The sequence below is a fragment of the Girardinichthys multiradiatus genome, chromosome 2, assembly GCF_021462225.1.
Source record: "Girardinichthys multiradiatus isolate DD_20200921_A chromosome 2, DD_fGirMul_XY1, whole genome shotgun sequence".
Lineage (NCBI taxonomy): Eukaryota > Metazoa > Chordata > Actinopteri > Cyprinodontiformes > Goodeidae > Girardinichthys > Girardinichthys multiradiatus.
Genome location: NC_061795.1, coordinates 33,614,919 through 33,638,666, shown reverse-complemented (window position 1 = coordinate 33,638,666; position 23,748 = coordinate 33,614,919). Strand labels below are relative to the sequence as shown.

General features: G+C 38.9%; 2 protein-coding genes and 1 long non-coding RNA gene across 7 annotated transcripts in view; 2 read left to right on the top strand and 1 right to left on the bottom strand.

Moving 5' to 3' along the window:
* The window catches only part of itpr2 (inositol 1,4,5-trisphosphate receptor, type 2), a 96,133-nt gene extending 74,652 nt beyond the window's left edge, over positions 1-21,481 (bottom strand). For all 4 annotated transcript variants that reach the window (XM_047350651.1, XM_047350666.1, XM_047350658.1 and 1 more), the window contains exons 1-11: positions 21,188-21,481; positions 13,963-14,033; positions 13,667-13,785; positions 11,994-12,080; positions 9,206-9,364; positions 8,438-8,536; positions 8,268-8,351; positions 8,031-8,177; positions 4,653-4,748; positions 3,262-3,306; positions 292-443 (exon numbers count right to left, since the gene is read on the bottom strand). In XM_047350651.1, coding sequence (XP_047206607.1) covers positions 292-443; positions 3,262-3,306; positions 4,653-4,748; positions 8,031-8,177; positions 8,268-8,351; positions 8,438-8,536; positions 9,206-9,364; positions 11,994-12,080; positions 13,667-13,785; positions 13,963-14,033; positions 21,188-21,279 — 1,151 coding nt within the window. In that variant the 5' untranslated portion in view covers positions 21,280-21,481. The remainder of the gene's footprint in view (positions 1-291; positions 444-3,261; positions 3,307-4,652; positions 4,749-8,030; positions 8,178-8,267; positions 8,352-8,437; positions 8,537-9,205; positions 9,365-11,993; positions 12,081-13,666; positions 13,786-13,962; positions 14,034-21,187) is intronic.
* On the top strand, positions 9,206-14,106 carry LOC124858633. Of its 2 annotated transcripts, none has more exons than XR_007035891.1 (3): positions 9,206-9,337; positions 13,726-13,780; positions 13,978-14,106. It is a non-coding gene; the product is annotated as an uncharacterized LOC124858633 (long non-coding RNA). The 2 variants fall into 2 exon arrangements; XR_007035890.1 differs by having other exon boundaries at positions 13,726-13,833; positions 13,978-14,098.
* A 139-nt stretch (positions 21,482-21,620) lies between the features above and the next one.
* Positions 21,621-23,748, top strand: part of plekhg7 (pleckstrin homology domain containing, family G (with RhoGef domain) member 7) — a 29,157-nt gene continuing 27,029 nt past the window's right edge. The window contains exons 1-2 of the mRNA XM_047350694.1: positions 21,621-21,758; positions 23,093-23,184. The gene's annotated coding sequence lies outside the window, so the exon portion shown is untranslated. The remainder of the gene's footprint in view (positions 21,759-23,092; positions 23,185-23,748) is intronic.

Here is a 23,748-nt window from a genome sequence, read left to right as displayed (position 1 = left end):
TTAAATAACAGAATAAAGAAAAAAGTCTAACAATTTTCATGTTGTTTTCTTTCTCTCCACGCTCAACCAGACCTGGAAAATGATCAAATAAATTTCCAAACTTTCTAAGACTGCACTGGAAACCTAAAGTTAACTGGATCGAAATGATCCACCGGTATGACATTTTCTTCTGTCTTTTCATGATAAACAAGCATTGATGAATCAACCCATCAATGGTGCATAACTCGAGTTCCTTGTTATACAGAAAACAAGTGTGAGTATAACTGGTTCTCCACCAGGTGAGAGTCTGACCTGGGCACAAGGCAGTCAGCCCGCTGTAGGGTGGTGGCATCCAGCTCAAACAGAGAGGCAATGTCGTTCCCATGGGGAACAGAAATCAGGGTGTATGCAATCCTCTCTGCGACTTGGTGCTTCCTCTTGGAGAACACAGCATCTGTCTCATTCTGCATTAAAACACAAAAGGTTGAAATGATGTGACTGATCACTGCTTATCCGGACCTGAAAGTACATAATGTATGTGGTATTTTTTTGATTTGTGATATATAGATTTTTAATAGCTTTGCTGTTGACGTTACAATAATGTATACATTTGTTTTTTATCTTGTGTACAGTATAGGAACTATTAGGAACTATTTGGGTCCATACAGTCATTGAAAAAAATCATCTGAAACACAACCGAACTATCTTTAAGAAAAACTGGGCTTTAACCCTATATTACCAAAGGTCTTCACGCTCACGATTTCACACAAATGAAGTTGAGTGACATCTTGTTCATAATGCATAGCTTTAATATGGTGTGTGCCTACCCTATGCAGTTATAACGGCTCTAACTGTTCTCAGAAAGCTTTATGCAAGCTTAAGGAGTGTGTTTATGGTCATTTGTAACCATTTTACAAGAAGTGCATTTGTGAGGTCAGCGCTGATGTTGGACGAGAATACCTGGCTCACAGTCTCCATTTCCCAGCAGTGCTCTGTCAGGTTAAGGTTAGGACTCTGTAAAAAACTTTGCTTTGGGCAATGGTGTGCAGTTAATGTTGGAACAGGAAGGGGCAATCTACAATTTGTTTCCACAAAGTTGGGAGCATGAAGTTGTCTTGGTATGCTGAAACATTAAGAGTTCTATTCAACAGATCTAAGAGGACGAGTCTGGCTCTTACTGGATTACAATATAGAGGCATTAGTCGTTACTCCAGAGAACATATCTCCACTTCTCCATAGTGCAGCTGCGATGTGCTTTACACCAGGCCATCCAATGCTTTGCATTGCACTTGGTGTTGTAAACCTTGGATGCAGCTGCTAAGCCATTCCATAAAGCTCTCAACACATCGTTCTTGAGTCAATCTGAAGGCCACATAAAGTTTAGAGGACCGTAGCTACTTCTGACCCCACTCCCCAATCACTTCCACCTTGTTATGATAATACCAGGAGTCACTGTGAAACATTTAGTACCGAGGTAATTTAACGACTGGACGTTTTGCACAGGTGGCTACCATCACAGTACCACCCTGCAATAAGAGCAACTCTAAAGACATTTTGTACGGGAATTATGTTAGTTAAAAATCATAATTCTGAAGTGAGTAATTGTTTTCAAGCTAAAATTCATACATCATGATGTTCCATGAGCTTATTTGGGTTTCCTTTTAGCAGAAATATTGATATTTTATTTTAATTTTACAATGTAGGCCAGTCAGACATCAAAAGGAAGGAAGAAGGTGGTTTCTGCTGATCAGATGTCAGTCTCTGTTCAAACATCGTTTTGTGGTAGTAGGACGCACCAGGAGATGGATAAACCGATTGGGGCCCTATCAGTAGTACAGAGGGTCCAGCAGTATTCATTGTAAAAGAATACCTGAACAAAACATCGATTCATCCTTCCAACTCTCACCTATGGTCATGAAATATGGATCATGGTGGAAAAGGAGGGATCCTGGACACACATGCCTGAAATGAGCTTCCTCTGCAAGGGGGCTGGGCTCACCCTTAAGATAGGATAAAGAGCTCTGTCATCTGGCGAGAGGTGGAAGTTAAGCTACTGCTTCTCCACATTGAAATAAGTCAGCTGAAGTTGTTAACAAAAACTTACAAATAGGCATTACATTTTTACTAGCTAGATGAAAGCTGAAAATAGATTAGAGATGAAGGCAAGTAATGTTCCAGTGTTTGTGATGAAAATACAGACTGTGCAATTAGGAACACCTACTCGCCCTAAAGGACACAGTTTGTATTGATTTTATTCATAAATGATATACATGGTGGTCCATCTTAAAAATAACTGACATATAAATTGATTTAAACCACATGCTAAGCACAGATTCACTCCATGTCAATCTGACAAATAAGCCCAAGTGTTGATAAATGCTGATAATTACTGACTGAAAAGAGATAGATCTGAGCCAAAGTAAAGTTGACTACATCTCACACTAATGAGACACCAAATCAGACACACGAGCAGGCACAGAGCCACGGCTTTCCTGGGCTGCTTGAGTGTGCAGATGCAGCAGATGCCGGTAAGGGTTAACTTCTCCCACTGTTCTCTGCATGTCAATGGGAAGCTCCCCAGAGCTGGCTCCACGTCTTGGCTTCTCTGTCCTCCCACCCACCTCCCTCTGCTGGTGACTCACCCAACCAGTTTAGCACAGGCAAGTGAAGCAGAGCAGACAGCACGTCTGCCTTCCCCTTCCATCTTCTCGCTTGCTGGGCACCCCCACACCCAGACGTTATGTAAGGAGCCCCCTGTGAGTCTGAAATTCAGCATGTGCATAAGAAAGTGTGCGAGGGCTGAGGGTTTGTGCATGTGTGTCTGTTTTACCTCGGCAGAATACAAATGTGGCAGGCAGCTACAAGCAGAGAGAAACGTCTGGATGCAGGTCCAGTGTTTGGCAGAGTTTGCATCCGTTTGTGTGCGTGCATGCATGTGGGTATGTGTGTGTGTGTGTGTGTGTGTGTTGAGAAGTCTGCAGAGGAAGCCGAGAGAGAACCTAACAAGCGATATTGCATAATCACAGGAGACAGAGAGCTGCCTTGAATTCTGAACCTGCTGCGGTAATTGTAACCGCCACTGAAACTCTAATAATTACATCACCACTTAGCTTATTTTCTCTACATCAAACAGAAAAATTATGGACTATTAATGTCAGCAACAACCATAAAAATTCACACATACAGTAAGGTTCAGTAAGTGTGAATAATCTCTCTATAATTGGCAGTATGATGCCTGTAAGATCAGATGCTTTGAAAACGTTTTTTATTTCACTGACTCACCTCTCTTTTGAACTCCGCTGTACTGTTTTTGAATTCAGGGTTCATCTACGGAGAAATTAAGCAATCAGAATCAGAGAGATCTGAAAACAGCCCTTCTGTCATAAAACACAACAGCTAGGAACAGATGATATCAGGAAAAACAATGGGAATGCTGCCACCTACAGCATGTTATCAAAAATCCTAGTCTGAAGTGTGAATCCTTGCAATAAAAGATGCATCTCAGGAATTTTAAATAAACTCATAAAGTTAATTTATTGCAGTTGTTCAATTCAAAAAGTTAAACTCATTATGTGGATTTATTAAACACAAAGGGGCCATTTTGATGAAATATGGCTTACAGCTAAAGAAAACCCAAACTTTGTTTGCAACAATGCAGCGTGGCATGTAGGTAATCAGCCTGTGGTCTCCTGAGGTGCTGAGGAAGCCCAGGTTGCTTTAATTGCAGCCTTTAGCTCATTTGTTTTATTAGATCTGGTGTCTCTCGTCTTCATCTTGATGATGAATTACGGAGCTTTTATGGGGTTTGGGTCAGGTTGGATGCTAGGTTTTTAAATGATATGCACAATTTGCATACATTTGAAAAGAGAACAGTGGACCACCGAGCAATTCCAGTCCTTTTTACTACTTAGCCCAGGTGAGATGTTTTTAATGTTGTCTCTAGTTCAGTAATGGCTTAACATAAAGCATATGACAGTACTGAATGGGCTTTGCTTCATAATCCTCTCAAGAGTGAGGCTATTCCTGTTGCTTGTGCACATCTTTTACCATTTTTTCCTTCCACTCAACTTTCCATTAATATGCTTGAATAGAGCACTCTGACCAGGCAGCTTCTTTACCTATCACTTTTTGTGGCTCACGTTGATTTTGGAGGGTGCCAACAACTGTCTGCTAGACAACTGTCAAGGCAGCAGTTTTCACTATGATTATGTGGGCCATAACATAACCATTATATGACATTCTATATAAAAATCAGGTAATTCATGTTTTGTAATGATAAAATTTTCTGTGAAAACAAATATATTTTTATTTTATTGTTGCCTTTGTGTGCATCTGTATGCTTCCATTGGCCTTTCACTTTGCTGCTGATGCACCTAACTTTCCCACTGTGGGACAATGAAGAATATTTATTTTCTATATATTATTTTCATTAACCTAAGCCATAATTATCAAAACAAAATGAAATGCATTAAATATATCTCTCCGTGTAGTAAATCTATAACATGAGTTAAATTTTTTAAATAGAATCCCTGAAGTAAATTCACTTTTCATTGATTTTCTAATTTACTGAATATTTGAAATGCACTTATACACCGGTTTATGGGAGCTGTTCTGTGTGATCAGATAAAGAGGCACAAACAGATGAAACTGACTAGTTGAGCAGACAGACTCACCTCCGCAGCCAGGTAATTCCCAGTGGCCAGGTGTTTGAAGCGGAAAAGACTGTTCCACTGGCCGGCTCCACCCCTGCAGGGGTCATAGTGCACAACCTGCCACAAAGACACCCAAAGGGCAAATTTATGTGTGGAATATCACTTTTAACAAACTCTTCAGGGTATTGCATCAGTCTTCTGTAAGAAAGTGTTTGTCGCTTTTTGAAAAACATTAGATGTTATCAGAATTAATTTTGTTAAATAAAGGCTTCATGTTAAATTATGACTGAATCCATAAATAAGAAAAACAAAGGGTACTCATTTTACTTCTTAAGGCCTTAGTAAACATTACTTCACCTATCACTGTGGGACAGAAATGCAGGTTTGACATTGTTCTGCATAATGGCATTTCGGCCACTGATATGGTAACTTAAGTGCATCCTTGCACAAACAAAAGTGCAATAACAGGAACTTCAAATATGTGCCTACTGATAAAGAGAAAAAAAACAGCTTAGTGGGACAGGTCCAGAGTTAAGGCATGAAAGGAACAATTACAGCCTAAATTCAAACATCTAAGCACGGTCATTCTGCTGGAGCACGGCTGCTTGTAACAAAAAACACATTATTTTCTGTTTCTCTGAAAGTTACTGTGATCCTGGCATACAGTGATAGAAAACCCCTACCAAAAACAACATTAACAGAATTATTACATTGGCACACCTGTTAAAGATGTGAAAAAATTCATGTATTGTCACAATCCCAATTCCAATGGGTGAGGAATGCTTGCAACGTCAGTCAGTCATTACCGCTTATTCCATAGTGGGTCACGGGGGAGCTGGTGCCTATCTCCAGCAGTCTATGGGCGAGAGGCAGGGTACACCCTGGACAGGTCGCCAGTCCATCGCAGGGCAACACACAAACAACCATGCACACATTCATTCATACACCTAAGGGCAATTTAGATTAACCAATTAACCAAACAGGCATGTCTTTGGACTGTGGGAGGAAGCCGGAGTACCCGGTGAGAACTCACGCATGCACGGGGAGAACATGCAAACTCCATGCAGAAAGACCCCAGGCTGGGAATCGAACCCAAGATCTTCTTGCTGCAAGGCTTGCAACGTGTTCCAAAAAATCTGGGACAGAGGCATCCACTGTGTTACATCACCTTTCCTTTAACACTCAATAACTGTTTGTGATCTGAGGACACTAATTGTTGAAGCTTTGTAGGGGGAATTATTTCCCATTCTTGCTTAATTATCAACTTCAGCTCCCCAACAGTCCAGTGTCCCCATTGTCGTGTTTTGCAGTTCATAATAAGCAACACATTTTCAATGGGAGACAGGTCTGGAATGCAGGCAGGTCAGTCTAGTACCTGCTCTCCTTTACTACAATGTCACACTGTTGTAACATGTGCAGAATGTGGCTTGGCACTGTCTTGCTAAAATAAGTATGGACCTCCATGAAAATGACTGTCCTTAAATGGAAGCATACTTTGCTCCAGAACCTGTATGTACCTTTCAGCATTAATGGTGCCTTCACAGATTTACAAGCGGAGGGAGTCTGCCCTCTCGTTCACCAGGTTGAACCCCAATATACAGGCGCCAAGATGGGGGACAACAAGTGTGCCCACTCCAGCTCGGCGCCTCTCACCAAGGGCAACTCCAGAGTGGAAGAGTGTCCAACCCCTCTCAAGGAGACTGGATCCAGAGCCAGAGCCTTGCGTCGAGGTGAGCCCGACTATTTCTATTTGGAACCTCTCTACCTCGCACACCAACTCAGGCTGTTTCCCCACCAGAGAGGAGACATTCCACGTCCCTAGAGCCAGCTTCTGCAGCTGAGGATCAGACCGCCAAGGTCTCCGCCTTTGGCCGCCACCCATACCACAATGCGCCTGACCCCTTTGGCCCCTCCCACAGTTTTGTGTCCACACATCATAGTGTGGTCACAAACCTTGATATCTGTTTAAGAATAAATAGAAAATCAAGTCAACTAAAGTCTTAACAGAGTCAATGTTTTTAGAAATATAATGAGGCCCAGGCATACACTGATTGAGCTTAATACAACCATGGTGGAAGGATGCAGTTGAAAAACTGCTTTTAAGCTCACTTAATAGTGTTAAATTCATTACTGTTTTATTTTACTAATTTCCATTAGCACAGCATAAATGTGAGAGATAGAAAAACAATGCAAGATATCACATTCCACAAAATCACTCCATAAAATCATGTACGAAGGTTGCCCAACAGCACAATCATTTAAAAAAAACCTTAGGGCAAGACTTTTACTGACTTTTTAACCTTTCAAAAAAGATACAAATTAAAATGTAAAACATTTTGTACACCACAAAGAATTCTTTTATTTGCCTTTTTTATGTTATTTTGCTTTCATTTTGACTTTGTCATACACAGGGTAATATACCTCAAGTGACTTGTATTCAAAAGCAGATTTGGGCCCGACCATTAATTACATTTTTCTGAATACAGTAAACATTTTTTTTAAATATCGACCCATAGCCAGCTCTTACTCCTGAAAATAGACTGAATTATTTCCAGACCAAGAAATTAGAAAACTATTATCTGCAAAGATTACGACAATTCTACACCATTTTTTAAAATTAGGCAAATTTGTAGATCTTTTTTATGTTTTGAATACTATTTTATTACTGTAAAATATGACTTCTTTATCTCATTAATATGTTGTGTTTAGTTTATTGTTGAGCAATAAAACAAAAACAAATTCACATAAAAATTACTTTTCTGTTTTTTTTTAATCAAAAACGAACCTATATTTTTGTGGCAAGCAAATACTTTCAACTTGTCGATTTTGGCCCAAGTGGCAAAATGTTTGGATAAAACTGCTCTAAGGCCACCATGACACTTCCTCCCTCTTCCTTCCTTGACTGATTACAGGACATTCAAACTTTGTTTTCCTGGAATATTTTCAAACTCCATGAAAATAAAATGGAAGTTGTTCTTGTTGGCCACAAATCTACACCATCTAAATCTAGATTGTCTATACCAAATCAACAACTCTATTTTCTTTCCCTTCTCTCAACTTAAGAGTCTGGGTATCGTCCTTCACTGCCCCCACAAATAACATCGCCCGGTCTGTTGACCTTCACCTCCATAATCTTGACTGCCACAACTCATCCCAAACATTTTAATTGTAAAATTATTATTATTGTACTTATTCACTTTGTCTTAATAAAATTAGTAAACCGTGAATATATTTTTGAGACATCCACTGTCATCAACCTCAGATGTTAGAGGAAATACTGTAGTTGTTAGTTGATGCAAATGCACTCATTTGTCTCTAAAAGAAAAACATCTGAATAAAACTATTTTAGCAAACACCACAATTCTGATGAACAAGAAACTAAAAACCTTTGTGCTTTACCTCAATCTCCCAGAGAGCCTTGGAACTGGTGGCCGAGGTGGCCGACTGCCGCAGGGTGGTCCTGAGAAAGACATGCTGCTGCTTCTTGTACTCGTCACCAGTCAGAAACTTCTCCTGCTCAGCATGAAACAGCCTCACCACATCCCCCTGTTGCAAGAAAGCATAAGCTAAGACCACATCTCAAAAAGCAACATTGCATTTTGGTGACGAGAGTCAAACAGTGACAAGACAACAAACCCCCTTCAAAACGTCTTCCCTGTAGTCACTGAATTTCATGAACAAGGTGACTTTCCAGCTGGTGTTACAGTTGACAGCATTCACCTGCAAGAGTGAAAAGAAAAGCATAAAAGACAGATTAAAAATATTGCTACATGCTGGTAGAATTCATGCTGGTGTAGCAGTCCCACCTCCTTGCAGCCACGATTGTCTAAAAGTTCGATGTTGCTGGCATGAAGAGGCTGGCCAGCATTCACTGGCATCAGCACCACCTTGTCTCCAACCACCACCTCGATGCAAATTGGAAACAGTTAAATACAGACAAGAGACACAGGTCTGCACGATTTGAGGGGTTTTTAGATAAAATAAACAGAAGGCAAGAGTGGACCCATGCAAACATTTGTTGTTTTTCTGCAGGAGTGCTAACACAACATGCTGGGCGTCATGTGGATCAGCAGCTAAAATGGTAAAAACTGCATTCATACAAGGGCCAAGATATGGATCCATCTAACCCAGAGGGGACTAATGAGAAAAACTGTATGTGACTGTATTATTGCTTCCAGATAACATGCTCTCTGACTCAGCACGAAAATAAAATTGCATCCTTAAGGTCTGGTGTTTCTGCATCCACACGCAGGCACACTGTAGCTGCTGGAACAGGAGCTCAAACTTTTTGTCTGTGCAATGCAGGAGACATTCTCCATGCTTTTGAAAATAGTTACATCCATGCTTTCCCATCTTATTCAGTGTTTGACCTAACACACAAAACCCATGCAAAAGCAATACCTTCAATCACAGGATGCTAAAAGCCAGAAGGGAAGGACAAAAAAAAATGTAAATGTTACTGGAGCAGTACAACAAACTGACAGTCCACTGAAGACAGAAAGACATGCCAAGTTGTTTTGTTTTTGCTTTGGTTACAGAACCACCCTGAGCAGAACAAAATCATAGAAACCTACGTTGTCTCCTTCACTGCGGAGCTTCCAGAAGGGCTGGATGTAGAACCAGGAGCCCTCGTTTCCAGCTGGGTCCAAAGAAACCCGCATGGCGTTTTTCTCAAGCAGTGCAGGCAGACGTTTGTTCACCGTCAGGTATTTATTACTCTTAATGTGAAGGAGCTAGAACAAAACAATTAGAGCCTGATTAGAGCCTTCAAGGAAAGTGTTGGAGGAATTCTTTTAATCTAATTTTACAAAATAAGGCCAAAATAGATTCGTTTAAATATATCAACTTTGGGTAATTTTGGAACTAGTTTTGTAGCAGTAATCCACTTTTATTCAATAGGTCTGAATGATTCAAGATTGTGTTACTAGTTAAGTGTTTTTAATTTTAAATAGGCATAAAGTACAACATGACAATTGCTCGTAAAGGCAAAGTTAGTCAAGTTTTAGAATGACATTACTTTCAGAGAGAATGTGATTAAGCAACACAAATCACATTTCCTAATTCTACAGAACAAACAAGGTAGTAACATAAACTTGTGGTTGAGGTCAGCCCATGCAAACCGCTTAACAAAAAAGGTAGTTTTATTGCAGAATAAATCCACTGGTAGCTGTTTAGAAGAACTATTATCCACCCAGAAAATAAATTTGGTAAATATCTTATTTGTATAACAAAACACTTGCATCCAACACTCATAGATAACTATAAAGGTATATTCGGGGTAATATTTTAGGTTTTAACGCAGATTACCTCATGTTTAACATTCACCTCAGTTACCTGTTTTTCTTCGAGTCCCTCCAAAACGTTCCTGTTGGACATTTTAGACTTCAAAGTGTTTTGCTCAGAGGTTTTACATGTCAATACATGTCAAAGTTTCTTTTACATGAGCAATCTTTGTTTATAGTAGCTAATACAAAATGTTTAAAAAAATACTTCATGAAAAATTAATTGGAAATATTGGTTGATGCGTTAAAACGTAACCAATGTACAGAGCCCGCGAGGGGACATGGGGGAATTTTTTTCTTTTGCGTTTGCTCGCAATACTTTTGCGTTCCCACGCTATAGTCTTTGCGTTATCTCGCAATACTTTGTGGGAGAACCGTTTTTGAGATTTATTGAGTTTTATTTTGAAATCGGCCTTAAATAAAAGGATCTTCAATCAGACTTAAAGACAGTTATTATCCACAAGCTGTCAAACTAGTGAACTCTGGAAAATAATACCGCACGAAACCAAATTTGACACTTTTTTGCCAATTACTGCTGTATGATGTGTACTTTTTGTGCACGCCACTTTTGTTTTTATAGTGATTTGAACGGTTCGTCTTATCCTAAGCATTTAATCGCATTGTTGACTGCGTGTTAACCTGAATATGACAAATAAACCATATCAATGCCATATCAGTGTTGATTGTTTTGTGAGCAGTTTGTCATCTGTGCTGCTGTTCCAAAATGCACAACTTTCTCAAGGTGGTTAACAACTTTTGCGAGCGAACGCAAAAGTATTGCGAGCAAAATCAAAAGTATTGTGTGGGGACGCAAAAGAAAAAAAACTCCCCCATGTCCCCTCGCAGGCTCCGTACCAATGTGAACCTGTGTTTTCAGCTGCCCTCTCCTCTCTGGAGAGGACAGCTGAATCTAGGGGGATTTAGTAACTCAGATCCAGTGAACCCATCAAGAGGTTAGGCCAAACTTGGTTGGAGCCCGGCATGATCATTCTGTTGGACTCGGTTATGATAAATGTTGTTCACTTCAGGTATCTTACTACGTTTGTCTAAATTCTGTGAAAAACGTCCGCAAGGTTTTTGTTTTGATTCCTCCAGACATAAGATGTTTGTCCCCCTCACTCAGAAACTTTCTTCACAGAAAATACTCATCTTATCCAACCCTGGTTCAATTTCCTGCCAATAAAAATACCCATATTGATTTATATTAAGGAATATGTAGAGTAGAATTAGTAGCATCTCTCTTCATGAAACTTGATTATTTGTGTCTTTCTTTAAATTGATCCAATGACTACTAAAGACATCTTAGTTAACCACAATGATTTATATGTTTCTTAATTGGATTAATTACTCACTCCTGGTAGTTTTCTAATACTTCTTCCATAATAATGGAAGTGTTGATCCTAAATTGATCCTGAGAAGTATGCAAAAATTTACTGATTCTTCTTCAAACTTGAAAAAACAAAACAAACATTAGTGGGAAGGAAATAATTTATTCTTCAGACTGATGTTTCACAGCGTAGGACTATTTAATTATGTATATAACACAGCTTAACATAACGTTATCACAAAAATATTAATTCGTTTTACAGGGTAAAAACCAAACTTCATAAATTGTGTGAAATCTTTTCAAGTAAATTTCATAAACCATATTACAGATCTTTTGCAATTTTTACCTGCCTGGAGTCTGAAAACCTCAGTCATCACCAAATAATTAGCTTAGTAGACAGATTCAGCTTTTAAAGAATATTCACCTTCATTACTTGCTTCCTACGTTATACTGTCATTCAATAGAGCGAAATATGTCTTTTATATATTAAAACACCTTAAACCATTCCAGGAGTTTAAACATGGTTGAATCAACAGCTGTAAAATTCTGTTCAAATATTTCCTGAATCAACTGTGGATTTACATTTCCATTGTTAAGAGTTAAGCAATCAGTCAAAGAAAACATCAGCACTGTATTTACAACTTGTCTGAGGTTTCGGCAGCTGAATGACAGCAACAAAATCCTCAGCAAATAAAAGAAGACAAACAAAGTTATGTGCTGCAGAAAATGTGCTTGCTGAAGAGATGCTCTTACCTGGATGACACTACTGTACTTGACAACATCTCCGAGGAGCTTCTTGTTCTCAGTATCATTCTGTTTCTGCTCCAGTTCTGCAGCATGCTGAAAGATAAAAATCAAGAGTTTAAAGCTACCGACAGCTAAAACTGCTGTCATTCTCTTTCCTATCCTGCCATATGGCTCTAAATGTGATAAAACAAACCACATTTTGTAAAACATCAAGCTCTGTCACATCTATGAGCTGATGCGCTCACGTTGGTATTGTTCATCTGTATTGGGATGAAGGGTGAAAAATGTACAGTGTATTTCCAAGCCAGGACAGAGTAACCTTTTCTCCCCATACACAATAATTGTGTGACTGCTCAATGCTCTATCCAGAGTCAATGAATGGCTAAATGTCTATTAGCTGGTTAAGGGGTTCCAGAGGCAGCCATGTTTCTGCATAGGGTCAAGGTTGTTTGCATTGCATTTGTCTCCTTACTAAAAAAACAAAACAAAAAAACATTATTTGACAACAGCATTTGCATTTACCCAAGTTATCTATGTCTGATATTAAAATTCCCATCATTACCAGAAACAATTAGGTGGGGTTTTAAAAGTAAGACAGGAAGTAAGAGTGGGCTAACGAAGGCTGCATGCCAGACTATCCAACAACACTCTTTTACAGAAGCACTAAAGCAGCCTTCGCCATATTTGGAATCGCTAATGTAGCATTTTGGGTACTCGGTGGGAAAAGGAAACACTGGCAGAGCTACAGGAAAAAATGAATGACTTTTAACTGTTAGCCATTGACTGGCTAACAGCTAGCTGCTAATAATGTTCAGTCCCATCTGTTTAAGAGCTTTCTTTCTAATCTACCATTTCCCTGTTTCTAAGGAGACTATGGTTCACTTCTGGAATAAAATCTAATTTCTTTAGTGGTCAAAGCAAAACTATAATAATTCTACATTGGACAGAGATTATTAAAAAATACAGTTTAAGATTTATGAAACATTTAAATCAATTCTTTAAAAGAAACAAAAAAATAGATTTTTATTGTTGGGAGAAATGTTGTTAAAATGACATCTTGTTACGCCAAAACACTATCGTTTTGTCTGGTGAGCTGGACGTGCAGCATCTCTTCCTCAGAAGTGGCTGATAATAACTTACATTCGCCCTTCTACATTTGCTTGAGTAACTTACAAGTGCGTCTAAGAGTAGTTTCGCTAGACCCTAATTTTGGCTTCTACTTGAGTAGTATTATTCTGAAGTAACTTTACTCTTATTTGTGTGCAATTTATGGCTACTCTACCTACCACTGGTCACTTTACAGAGAAAAAAAACCAAGCATGTTTTAACCAAACATGCCGATAGAAACCAACAAAGTTTACGGTGTACTGAGACTTTTTTTTGTACCACTCTGCCTTGTTCTAAAGTAATTTTGTCTGTCAGACCTATTGTGGCATTGCGAAAAATACAATCACACATTTCAGTTATTACTTTAGTGTTTCAGGCACTTTAGTACCCTTTTTCACCAAATACCTGTACTTGAGCAGTTCCTTGATGTCTATATTTTATTTCCACTCGAGAAATATTATGCACAATTATAGCACAATGTTTGGCAACTCTAACCAACCCATTCCCCTACTACTACCACAGGTGTAGATTGTGGATAGAAAGTAGGATCTGAAACAAACAAAAGTTTATACCTGTAACTTTTTAAAAAGCTCCCCTTGAGTGTTATTGTTTCCTTGTTTTCCTTGTTTAGCCTTCCAGAACTGCTTCTGAGCCGAATATCTGTTCATGGGACACACCTTGAAGAGGTAATCTGCAGAAGAGATGAATTCAGTCATCACATGTGCTTGGTTTGAGCTGGGTAAAGTTACACTCAGAGATACCAATTTACTCATACCACATATTGACTCAGCAGATTTCTTAAAATATCCACTTAAATCCTATATTAACATAGTATGAACTTGTATTTATGTGCAGAGTATAAAGTTACCTCTGAATTTCTTAGGTGGATTGGCCAGGTCTCCTGCTTCGGGCTGCACCACGCACCTGTCATCGACAAGCCTGCAGAGAAGAGCCAAACAGAGGATCAAAACATGACAATTATTCCTAAATGCATCAATCATATGGCTACTTCTGTGTCATACTGCTAGCTGCCAGCACACTATTCTGCCCACAGTGAAAATACAGATTTGCACTCTACAAACTGTAGTGAGGCATCACGGTTAAATGCAAATACATGAAGTAGAATCTCAACCTACTTGAAAACCACTCATTTGAATAGGACATTTAACGGCATCCATACCGGCCACCTGCAGGCTGAAAAGCAGTGGAGGAACCACAAAAGAGCGCGGATAGCTCTGTTCACCACCACATCCATCTGCCTGCAGCTTTTCCAGTACCTGAAGTGATTTTGAACATCTCCTGGTGGAGCAGAAACCACTTTAGCTTTGATCTGTGCACTGCAGCCTGACTCGGTCAGCTGTAAGCTCTATTGCAAGTTTGCTTTAGGGCATATGATTGAAAGGTGTGATGATTTTGATTTTTCAAATATTGTACGCTGGAGCAAAACAAAAATAAACAAATGCATGACAAATATCAAATTTCAGCAGGTTGTATGTAATACGAAGCTGAAAGGATGAACAATATCAGTCAAAGATGAGTGAGCGGTCGATGAAGCCTTAGTGGCAGAAGATAAAAAACCAGAGTCTGAAGAGTTGGCTAAAGAGCCCTCCAAACATGTCACCCAGTTACTCATTCCCTCGTTTCATAGGCTCTAATTTGCTAGATGACAGTTTTACACTTCTGAAATTAAGTTGTGCTACATGTAGAGTACTGCTTTCATGTTTGTAAAGTTAAAACTACAACGCTGTTGTTTACAGAGAAATCATCTGTTTTGTATTCCAATACTTACCTCCGATGATCCAACAGAGAGCTAAGGCTGAATGCTTTGACACCCGCTGCACTGGCTGAAAGGTTATTATTTCTTGCAATGAAGCAGGTGATATAATATGGATGGAAAAAACAAGGTCCATGCCATGAGTAGAGAAACAAATACGTTTTAATAATCATGAAGGTATGCTGACTTTGGTGAGTTTGGTAAGACTCCTGCAATTAATTCTGTTTAATATTTCTAATACAGCTACATTTTATAAAGAAAGAAAACAGATAATCTGGAGTAAAGAGGCAATTAAATTTAGAACAATAAATGCATGAATAAAGGTTTTTTGTAAATCTCTTGTTATGTTATTCAACATCAAGTTACCTCTTGAAGTGAAATCTACTTTCTTCCCTTTTTATACACTTAATGATAGGCTGATATTCTGAGTCAATGAGGGACCCCATGTAGTCAACTAATTATTAACCAAATTACTTGGAGATATGACCAACTCCCCTGCCATGTAAGCCACTTCAGACATTTTGAATGTTGGAGTAAGAAATTCTTCATCAGCACAGACATGCATAGCAAGGCTTGAGGTTAAGTAACCTTGAAATCAAGCCATTACTAGGACATCTACGTAGCACTTGTGTAAATTCCTTAACAGGGTCAAATATGTAAAGTATAGTGGTCATCACAATGTTGAGACGCCTGTGGCCCAAATTTAATTTTGGCAACACAGACTGTGGCTACCTGGTGGAGATCCAGGTAGATCACTGCATATGTCACAAAATCATAAATGTTGAAAGGCAATGTTGGAACATTATTTTCTTAAAGATTTCTATGTTGATATGGCTTCGAAAGGCAAGGTGCATTTCTCAATAGAATGACTAAGGTAATGCAGAAACGATGCTTGTTAAAGTGACTATTTCTATACAGTCAACCTTATTACTTCACTAACAGCAACCTCTTGCATTATCAATAGTTATGGTTTGGAATACGCTGTAAATAGGGTGCGCTAATATTAGCATACTTATTTACAGTCAATCAAAACTTTTCTCTTTACTTTTAAAAATTGTGAGAAATTATGTTCTCAATACTGGCTTTTCTGGCACGGTAGAGGCTTTTTTGATACCCGCTCGGCAGCAGGTCTCATTGGGGCTAAGGAGGGCCGAAATGTTCTTCTTTTTGACACTAAATCATGGATTGTCTGGAATTTTTCAAATTGCGTCAGGAAAGGTCAGAGGTTATTCTGTTTGGTCCTCCAAATTCTCTCTCGTCTTACTAGTTCCAGTCTTGCAAGTCTATCAAGTTGTGTCACCGAAACTGTTAGAAATCCATGAGTAACATTGGAATCCTACCTTAAAAAAATTCTCAATTGAAAACAGTACTTAAGTTAATGAAAAATTTCTTTCCACTGCTGACTTAAAACATCATTCACAATCTAGTCTACCCCTCATATTTCTACACAGATTTTTGTTTCAGAGCGTTTATAACTGATTTTGCCCACATTTTCCGTTGTCTTTTACTGTTTACCACAAAATACGTCAACTTTAACTTATAGTATCCTGCTGTTTTGATAATCATCTACTGACACAAACATTATGGATAGAGTTACATGGCCATACACAGAGGTATCACTGCAGGCATGTGTCTTCAAAATATAGATAACCATCAAAGGGGAATATCCCATATGATGCTGTTTTTATGTTTTACAGTTTTTCAGAAAACCTAGATATTTTAGCACGGCATAGTAAAAACGGAAGGGAAAGTGTTCAACAACATTGCCAAATAAAAACAATATTTCAAAAATATATTTATATTTTGTTAGTTATTTTCTACACAAGACTCCATATCCTCATGCTTCATCACCATGTCTTTGCAAAGCAGCTCGAGTCAAACAGACATCCATTCATTCAGTCTACAGAGGAGAAACACAATGCAGTCCACAATTCCTCTAATTCATAGTCGACAGCCCTCTCTAAATGAGCTGAGCCATTTCCGTTTTTTGAGCCAGAGCGCTTGATCGGTGTCAGTCCTCTGACTTTATTATATTTCCTTTAACTGCACATAAACATTACATCTACATGAGAGACAGTAGAGGCTAACAGGAAGCATTATCAAGTGCTAAATGGCTAAAAAGGAAGAGGTTCAGGAAAAGACTCCTGAGCTTATAAACAAGTGACTGTAACTCTGCAGAGAAGCTTAGAAAGGCTGTAACACTGTGTAACCAAGTTAAACATGAACTACTGATAAGTCTACCAGGCTGGTCACACACACAAGCTAATAATAGCTAATGTCAGGGAACCGACACAGCAAAACAGAAAATATCCAGCATGGTACAAAGACTGAGCAAGTCTGATGTTGTTTGAGGCGTTTTCTGCAGAACCACGTGAACAGAGGAATGACTGAACTGTTAGAAAAGTGTGAGACTTCAGTAACTGGTACAGCATGTTTAAACTTGCTGATAAAGCCTGCCTGGCAAAGTAATAAAGTCACACACACCTAAACAGCAAACAATTTTAGGACTATTTTACTTTTATTTTAAAGGAATTATAAAACTAAATGTAAGAGCATATTTGAATATTTGTTCGTCTACACATTACTGACCGAAAGTTTAGACTGTTTTTTGTCATAAAAGGTGTGCATGTGTGTGAGGAGCCCAAAGGTTTAATGTGATCTTGAGCAAACAAGGACATGGGCAGCCTTGTGCAGCTGAAGGCTGTGTCATGTTCATGAGGGCTGCAGCCTCAGCAAGGCTCCTGCAGGCTCCATGCATGATATATTTCCATTTTTAATTAAATGCCCAGGACTACTGCCAAACTCTGAAGCATTGTTGGAATTCTGATGAGAAATTGTCCACCTTTCTCTCGTTGCCACATCAACAACAGGAGGTGAAAAGTCACTACCTAGCACCGTTGTATCTTGCAGTGGCTTAAATTTGCATCATCACAAGCCTTTGCAAATAAAGAGGCTTTTCAGCAAAAGGTTTTCCTTTGAAATCAGCATATCTATTTGTCATTCATACAACTGAACTGTAGGTAAAGATGTGGTAAAACTAGCTCATGGATGATATTACAATTTGAAGGATTTTAAGAAGAACCTGAAAAAAAAGATTCACCAACAGAGGTCGAGGGTGGAAAGACTCCCTCCACAGGGCCAGCCCGACTTCTCACAACCATTCTGCAGGCTCAGAGGCCACAGAGCACCAGAAACCACGGCAGCTTTTCACTGTAAAATGAGGAATTCACCTCATCAGGATGTCTGACAAACCAATACCACATTTAGACAAGTAATTCAGGTTTATAACACCCAAGTTGTTGCATGCATGATCAATTATACTTTAAAGACTATTGAGAGAAACTGACTTTCACTATTCACTTTCATTTAATTGATTTCCACAGCTCAGGAAGGAGAATCTGTAGAACTCTGTCTTTTGTGGAAAACAAACAAGAAAAAATGAATCTGTGAAATGAGACTATAAGAACTCCCGGTAGCAGCGTGCTGCTAACCATGTGGACAAAGCAAACATCTAAAAGAAGGGGCTCTGGTTGGGAGAGACAAAATTTGAACTTTTTGGCCTAAATGCAAAATAATGTGGTGTTGCAGAAAACTAACACTGCAAATCATTGGAATTTTCCATCCCAATGTGAAACATGGTCATGGCAGCATCATGCTGAGGGAATGCATTTAATCACCCGAAATGGGGACACTGAAGAGGGTTGCTTAGGATATGGATGGAGCTAATTAAAACAGGGCAATCCTGAAAGAAAAACTGTTGCAAAAGACTTGCAACTGGTTTAGAGCTTCACCTTGCTGCAGGACAAAAGCCATAAACATACAACAAGTTATACAGTCGTTTAGATCAAAGCATATTCATGGGGTAGTATGGCCCAGTCAAAGTCTGACCTAAATCCCATTGTAACTCTGTAGCAAGCCTAGGAAGGATGATTTCCATCCAAGCTGTATGAACCTAAGCAAATTAGCTAAGAGGAATGAGTAAAAATTTTAATCTGTAGACGATAGCTAAAATGCACAAAGATGATATAGAAACAACTTAAAAGACCTGCAGCTACAACTTCAGCAAAAGGAGCATCTACAAAGCATCAACCCATGAGAGCCGTACACAAATAAAAGCTTTTCAGATTTAGATTTGTAAAAAATCTTTTAATCCATGCATCCTTTATCTTTCCCTTTCACATCTATGAATTGGTTTGGGCCATCACAAAAATTCCCAATCAAACACATTGAAGTTTGCTCTTGTAATATGACAAAATGTGAAAAACGTAAAAGGATGTGAATATTTTTGCTGGGCATTGTTTTTACAAGTTTGTAAAATCCTTGAGTACCACTGCTTTAAAGTATCTCCCCGAATTGAATAAAAATGTGTCTCAAACCCAATAATGACCCAGCCGGTGACCGTTTGGAACAATAACGGGGATAAAAAACTAGTTTCAAAGTGTCTGGACCAATTAAAATACAGAAAAAACATTTTATTTATTCAAATGCTGAAGATTTACAAGGTTTTTACAAAGGATTATGAACTCCAAATCTACCAAACTTTCATTCAATAAATCTACATTGGAGATGCACCGATCAGGCTTCTCTTGGCCAATACTTGTCTTCTTTAAAAGGGACAACTTGAATTTTTTAAGTTACTATACATTTCCCTTATCTGCACTAGAAGGATGCCATATTGCCAAATGCCTGGGAATAAATGCTCAGACTGAGCCTCCGTTTAGCTGACTTTAGCTATTTAAAACAACTCGAGCTGAACATTTTATACTTGTGGGAAACCATGCTGTAATTGCTGATATTAATCATCTATTTTTTCACAAGAGACCTAGACTAAGATTGTTGCTGCTTTTCTCAGAAAACCACCTTGTGTTACTTTAATACAGTCACATGGGTGGAGGCTGACAGATGTTTCAGTTCACCAAAAAGCTGATCTTGAGTCCATTGAGATTATCTCCAAACATCTACACAGCCTGGAAATGACAGGAACGTACCATCTTTAATGTAACAGATTGTTCCAAAATCCAGTTTCCTTCACTCCTTCACTTTTGGCGGACTTGGAAACACATTTAAGTCCCTCATCAAGGACATAGTCTTATTCTGATCTCTGGCTGATCGATAGGTGGATCTCAATCAATACCAGAATGAATGCAAATATACACCAAGTATTCAACTTGTCATAACAGGTTTGTACTATGACTCATTAAAGGTTTCTAAAAGTTGTGACAAGTGCTTTAAATGATAGCCCATGCAGACTAAATTATTAGACCTCCCACTTGTTACCTTTAGATCTAGATGAATATCAGACCGTAAAGGTAACAAGTTGTGTTTTACACAAATTTGGGGGTTATAACTAAACTGTCTAAATCACTTAAAACACAAAAAACGCATTCCTTCACACAATTATGTTGAAAATATCTAAGAATCTAACATAGAATAATGAAATGGACTCTAACTGGGTCACCAAACCCTCCCACAATACCAGTGTAAAATTACAAATGTACTTTCTATTATATCAGCTGTAGGTTACTGGTTTTCTTCACAATCTGACCTGCCATTTCTGATGTTTACCCATTTTGATTTTTTTAGCACATAAAATGTGCAACACAAATGTCCCTTGATAGAGATTGTTGAATCTAAGAGAAAATGAAGGTACATGATTTATGCACCATGTTTCTAGTCTCTATCTGTTTCTTTTTTTTTATTAAACTCAAAAGATGTGCATTTAAGCGTGTGCTGTAGGTTTATGTAGATCAAAAATGGTGGGAGTTCATAGTTTTGATGTATTTAATGAGTAGGAATACAGAATTTATCCTTTGTCTGTATATAAGCTGCCCATCATTGATCAGAGCCAACCAAGGGAAAATCAGCCGATTCCGACCTCTAGCTGGCCGATTGGTACATTATGTGTGAGACGTGACTGCATGGAGACAGGTCATTCAGGTAATTAACTCTCTTAGCATCGATGAAAACAAGTGTTTCATCTCTTCCTTCATTCGCAGAAAGCCAAACGACAAACCATTTTTGAGAAGCTGTCTGGGTCGATAATCAAGGTTGAGTGTAAACAGCTAAAAATCCACTCTCTACACGTGTGCACCTGGGGATCATGCCGTTTTGCATTCCTGTTGCATTTTGCGTCAAGTATTTCCTGAGTCGTTACAGTTTGCGCGCTGCCAGGCCTCCACCGCAAGTCGCACATGAAACTTTGACTAGAGCGAACAGAGGGAGGTGAAGAAGGAGGCAGCTTGTGTCAGAGGTGAAGAGGAAAGAGCACATGAAGACAGCTTCAGAGAGAAGACTGGTGTGTGGGGGAGACAAAACATACCCCAGAGTGCTGATGAAGCCATTCACGGAGCCTTCCGCGTAAAGAGACACGATGTCTCCGATGTGGAGAAAACTGGATCTGTGCTCCGACATTCTCACTGCTCAGCTGCTGCTGCTCTGTTCAGCTTTTCCATTTATGACCCAAATGGCACTCCTCCGCTTCCCCGGCTGTGAAAACCCAAATGTTACACCGCCGTCGGTTCAACAGCACTCCCCTTCTTCCACTTTCAACATCATAATTCCAGTTATTCCCTCTGAGACGACTCAGAAAGTGCGAGAAGTGTCCCAAAACAACAGCAGAGTGAAAAGATACGCTGTTCTTGTGTAAATTAAAAATGACTTGCTGCACTTCTTCCTGTATATTTCACACCGCAGGACGCTCTTCTAGCCATCTACTTCACGGGGGAGGAGACTGCTGCTGTCAGAGCTGTGGGGCCGATTCCCTTTAGTTTCACATCTTTTCATCAGGTTTTCAGTCAGAGCAGAATACCAAATGTATTCTACAAGTATTAGTTTTGTCCTAACTTATGGTGGAGGTTGTTGGAAACGTGGCCACAAACAGGACAGCACAGGTAAGTAAAGACCAACCCTCCTCTGGACAGTCTTACTTAATTGTTTAACCTTAAGTTGGATTGGATAATTGCAGACGTTTGTCAACACATGGCTGGGGGGAAGAACCTGCTTTGTGAGTGTTCAGCAGTTGTATAACCCCACTGAGACATGTCTACATCTGTTATTTGGGATTATTAGGGCTTGTAGCTGATTCAAAAAACCCCCAAAATATAAAAGCATTTATAATTTTTTTTTAAAGTTATATTATGGCCTAAACAATAATGGGGAGGACCGCAGACTTGACAGTTGACCAGTAGTCATTGATACCCTGTACAAGGAGTGTAAGCCACAAATAAATCAAAAGAAGCTAACAGACCCCTGTATACAAGTCAACTAACAGACGTTGGGTGGAAGGAAAAAGTGTGGTAGAAAAAGGTGCACAAGCATAGGGATAACACGTGGCTTGAGATGAAGATATGCATGGACTGCAGCTTGAGTAAGCACACAGATCACACACAGATGTTTCCAGGACCTGGGCTACAACTGTTACATTCATTAAATAAATCCACTATTTCTTACCTGGGATAAGGACAAAATGTCTAGAGGACAAGTGGAAAGGCACAGAATCTAAGTAGCTTGAGCTTCAGTGTGAAGTTTTCCCAGTCTGTGATGAATTGGGGAGCCATGCCATCTGCTGGTGCTGGTCTCTGTTTTATTATGTCAAAGTTAGTTCAAGAATTTATCGGGAAAGTTTATAGCACTTAATCTTTTCATCTTCTGATAAGTGTTATGGAGATCCATGCATTCCTGTTTTATAGTTGCTTATCCTTACCAGGCTGCGGGTGGGCTGGTGCCTGTCTCCAGCAGTCAGGAAGTAGTCAGGAAGGAAGTGGAGAGAAATTAACCAATTATAGCATATAGACTGGATTAAGAAATGTGTAAGTCATCATGACGAAACTAAGCAAACTTAAATTGATTGTCACACAGCATCAAAATGTTTGAACTTAACTTATTTACATGCTCATCACTATTTTGATTTGCTTATGGTTATATGTAGTCGCCCTGCTGGTCGTTTTCCTACCTTATCCTACCGTATCTATTTGATATTGTCTTGTGATTGCCTTTTTGTATAAAGAGGTCTAATTTGGTAAAAACAATCCAAAATAAATGGAGAATAAGTTAGAGAAAACCGAACTTGACAAATGTGGAGAGCCTGCTGTTGGCACAGCTGGTGGAGGAGAATAGAGGAGTGTTGAAAGGTAGATTTGGTCCCGGGATCAGAAAGAGAGAACAAAGAGGCAGACTTGAGAGCACATTGCCGGGGAGATTAATGAATTGTTCCCTCTGCTTTCAGCACTAGACTAGAATGTGAGAAGCTCTGGTTCCTGCTGCATTCAGGAGCTAGAGAGGAGATTGCAGCAAACCAGCGACCTTCTCCACAGACAGGTGGGTGTAGATGACCATTTAGCTTAGGCTACAGTTTTTTCCAAATGTTTATTTTTGAAAGGATTTCACAGGTTATATATATAATATATAATATAAATTCGAATATAATATTCAAATTCTTCTGTATGATATTATTTGTAAGGTTTTTCACTTTTTATTCATGGTTATTCATTATTTTTTTCTATTATTTATTTTTCCGTCCTTCCTTCTTTAGAGGTGCACCTTTACCCTGTTCTGCTGCTAAAACCATTTAATTCCTGCCTAGGGTGATAATAAAGTTTATCTTATCTCTATATTAAAACTTGTATGATTGTTATAGAAGTTTATGTGCTCATTTACTCAAATCTTTAGGGGGTGGATTTATGCAGCAATACATCCAAAAGGAGTCCCGTTAGAGTATTCTGGTCTCATACTGTACACTACATGGACATACTTTTTGGTAGATATTTCTGTCAAAAGTGTAATAATTTTTTATTTTTTCAAGTACCTCTACAGGTCCTTCTCAAAATATTAGCATATTGTGATAAAGTTCATTATTTTCCATAATGTCATGATGAAAATTTA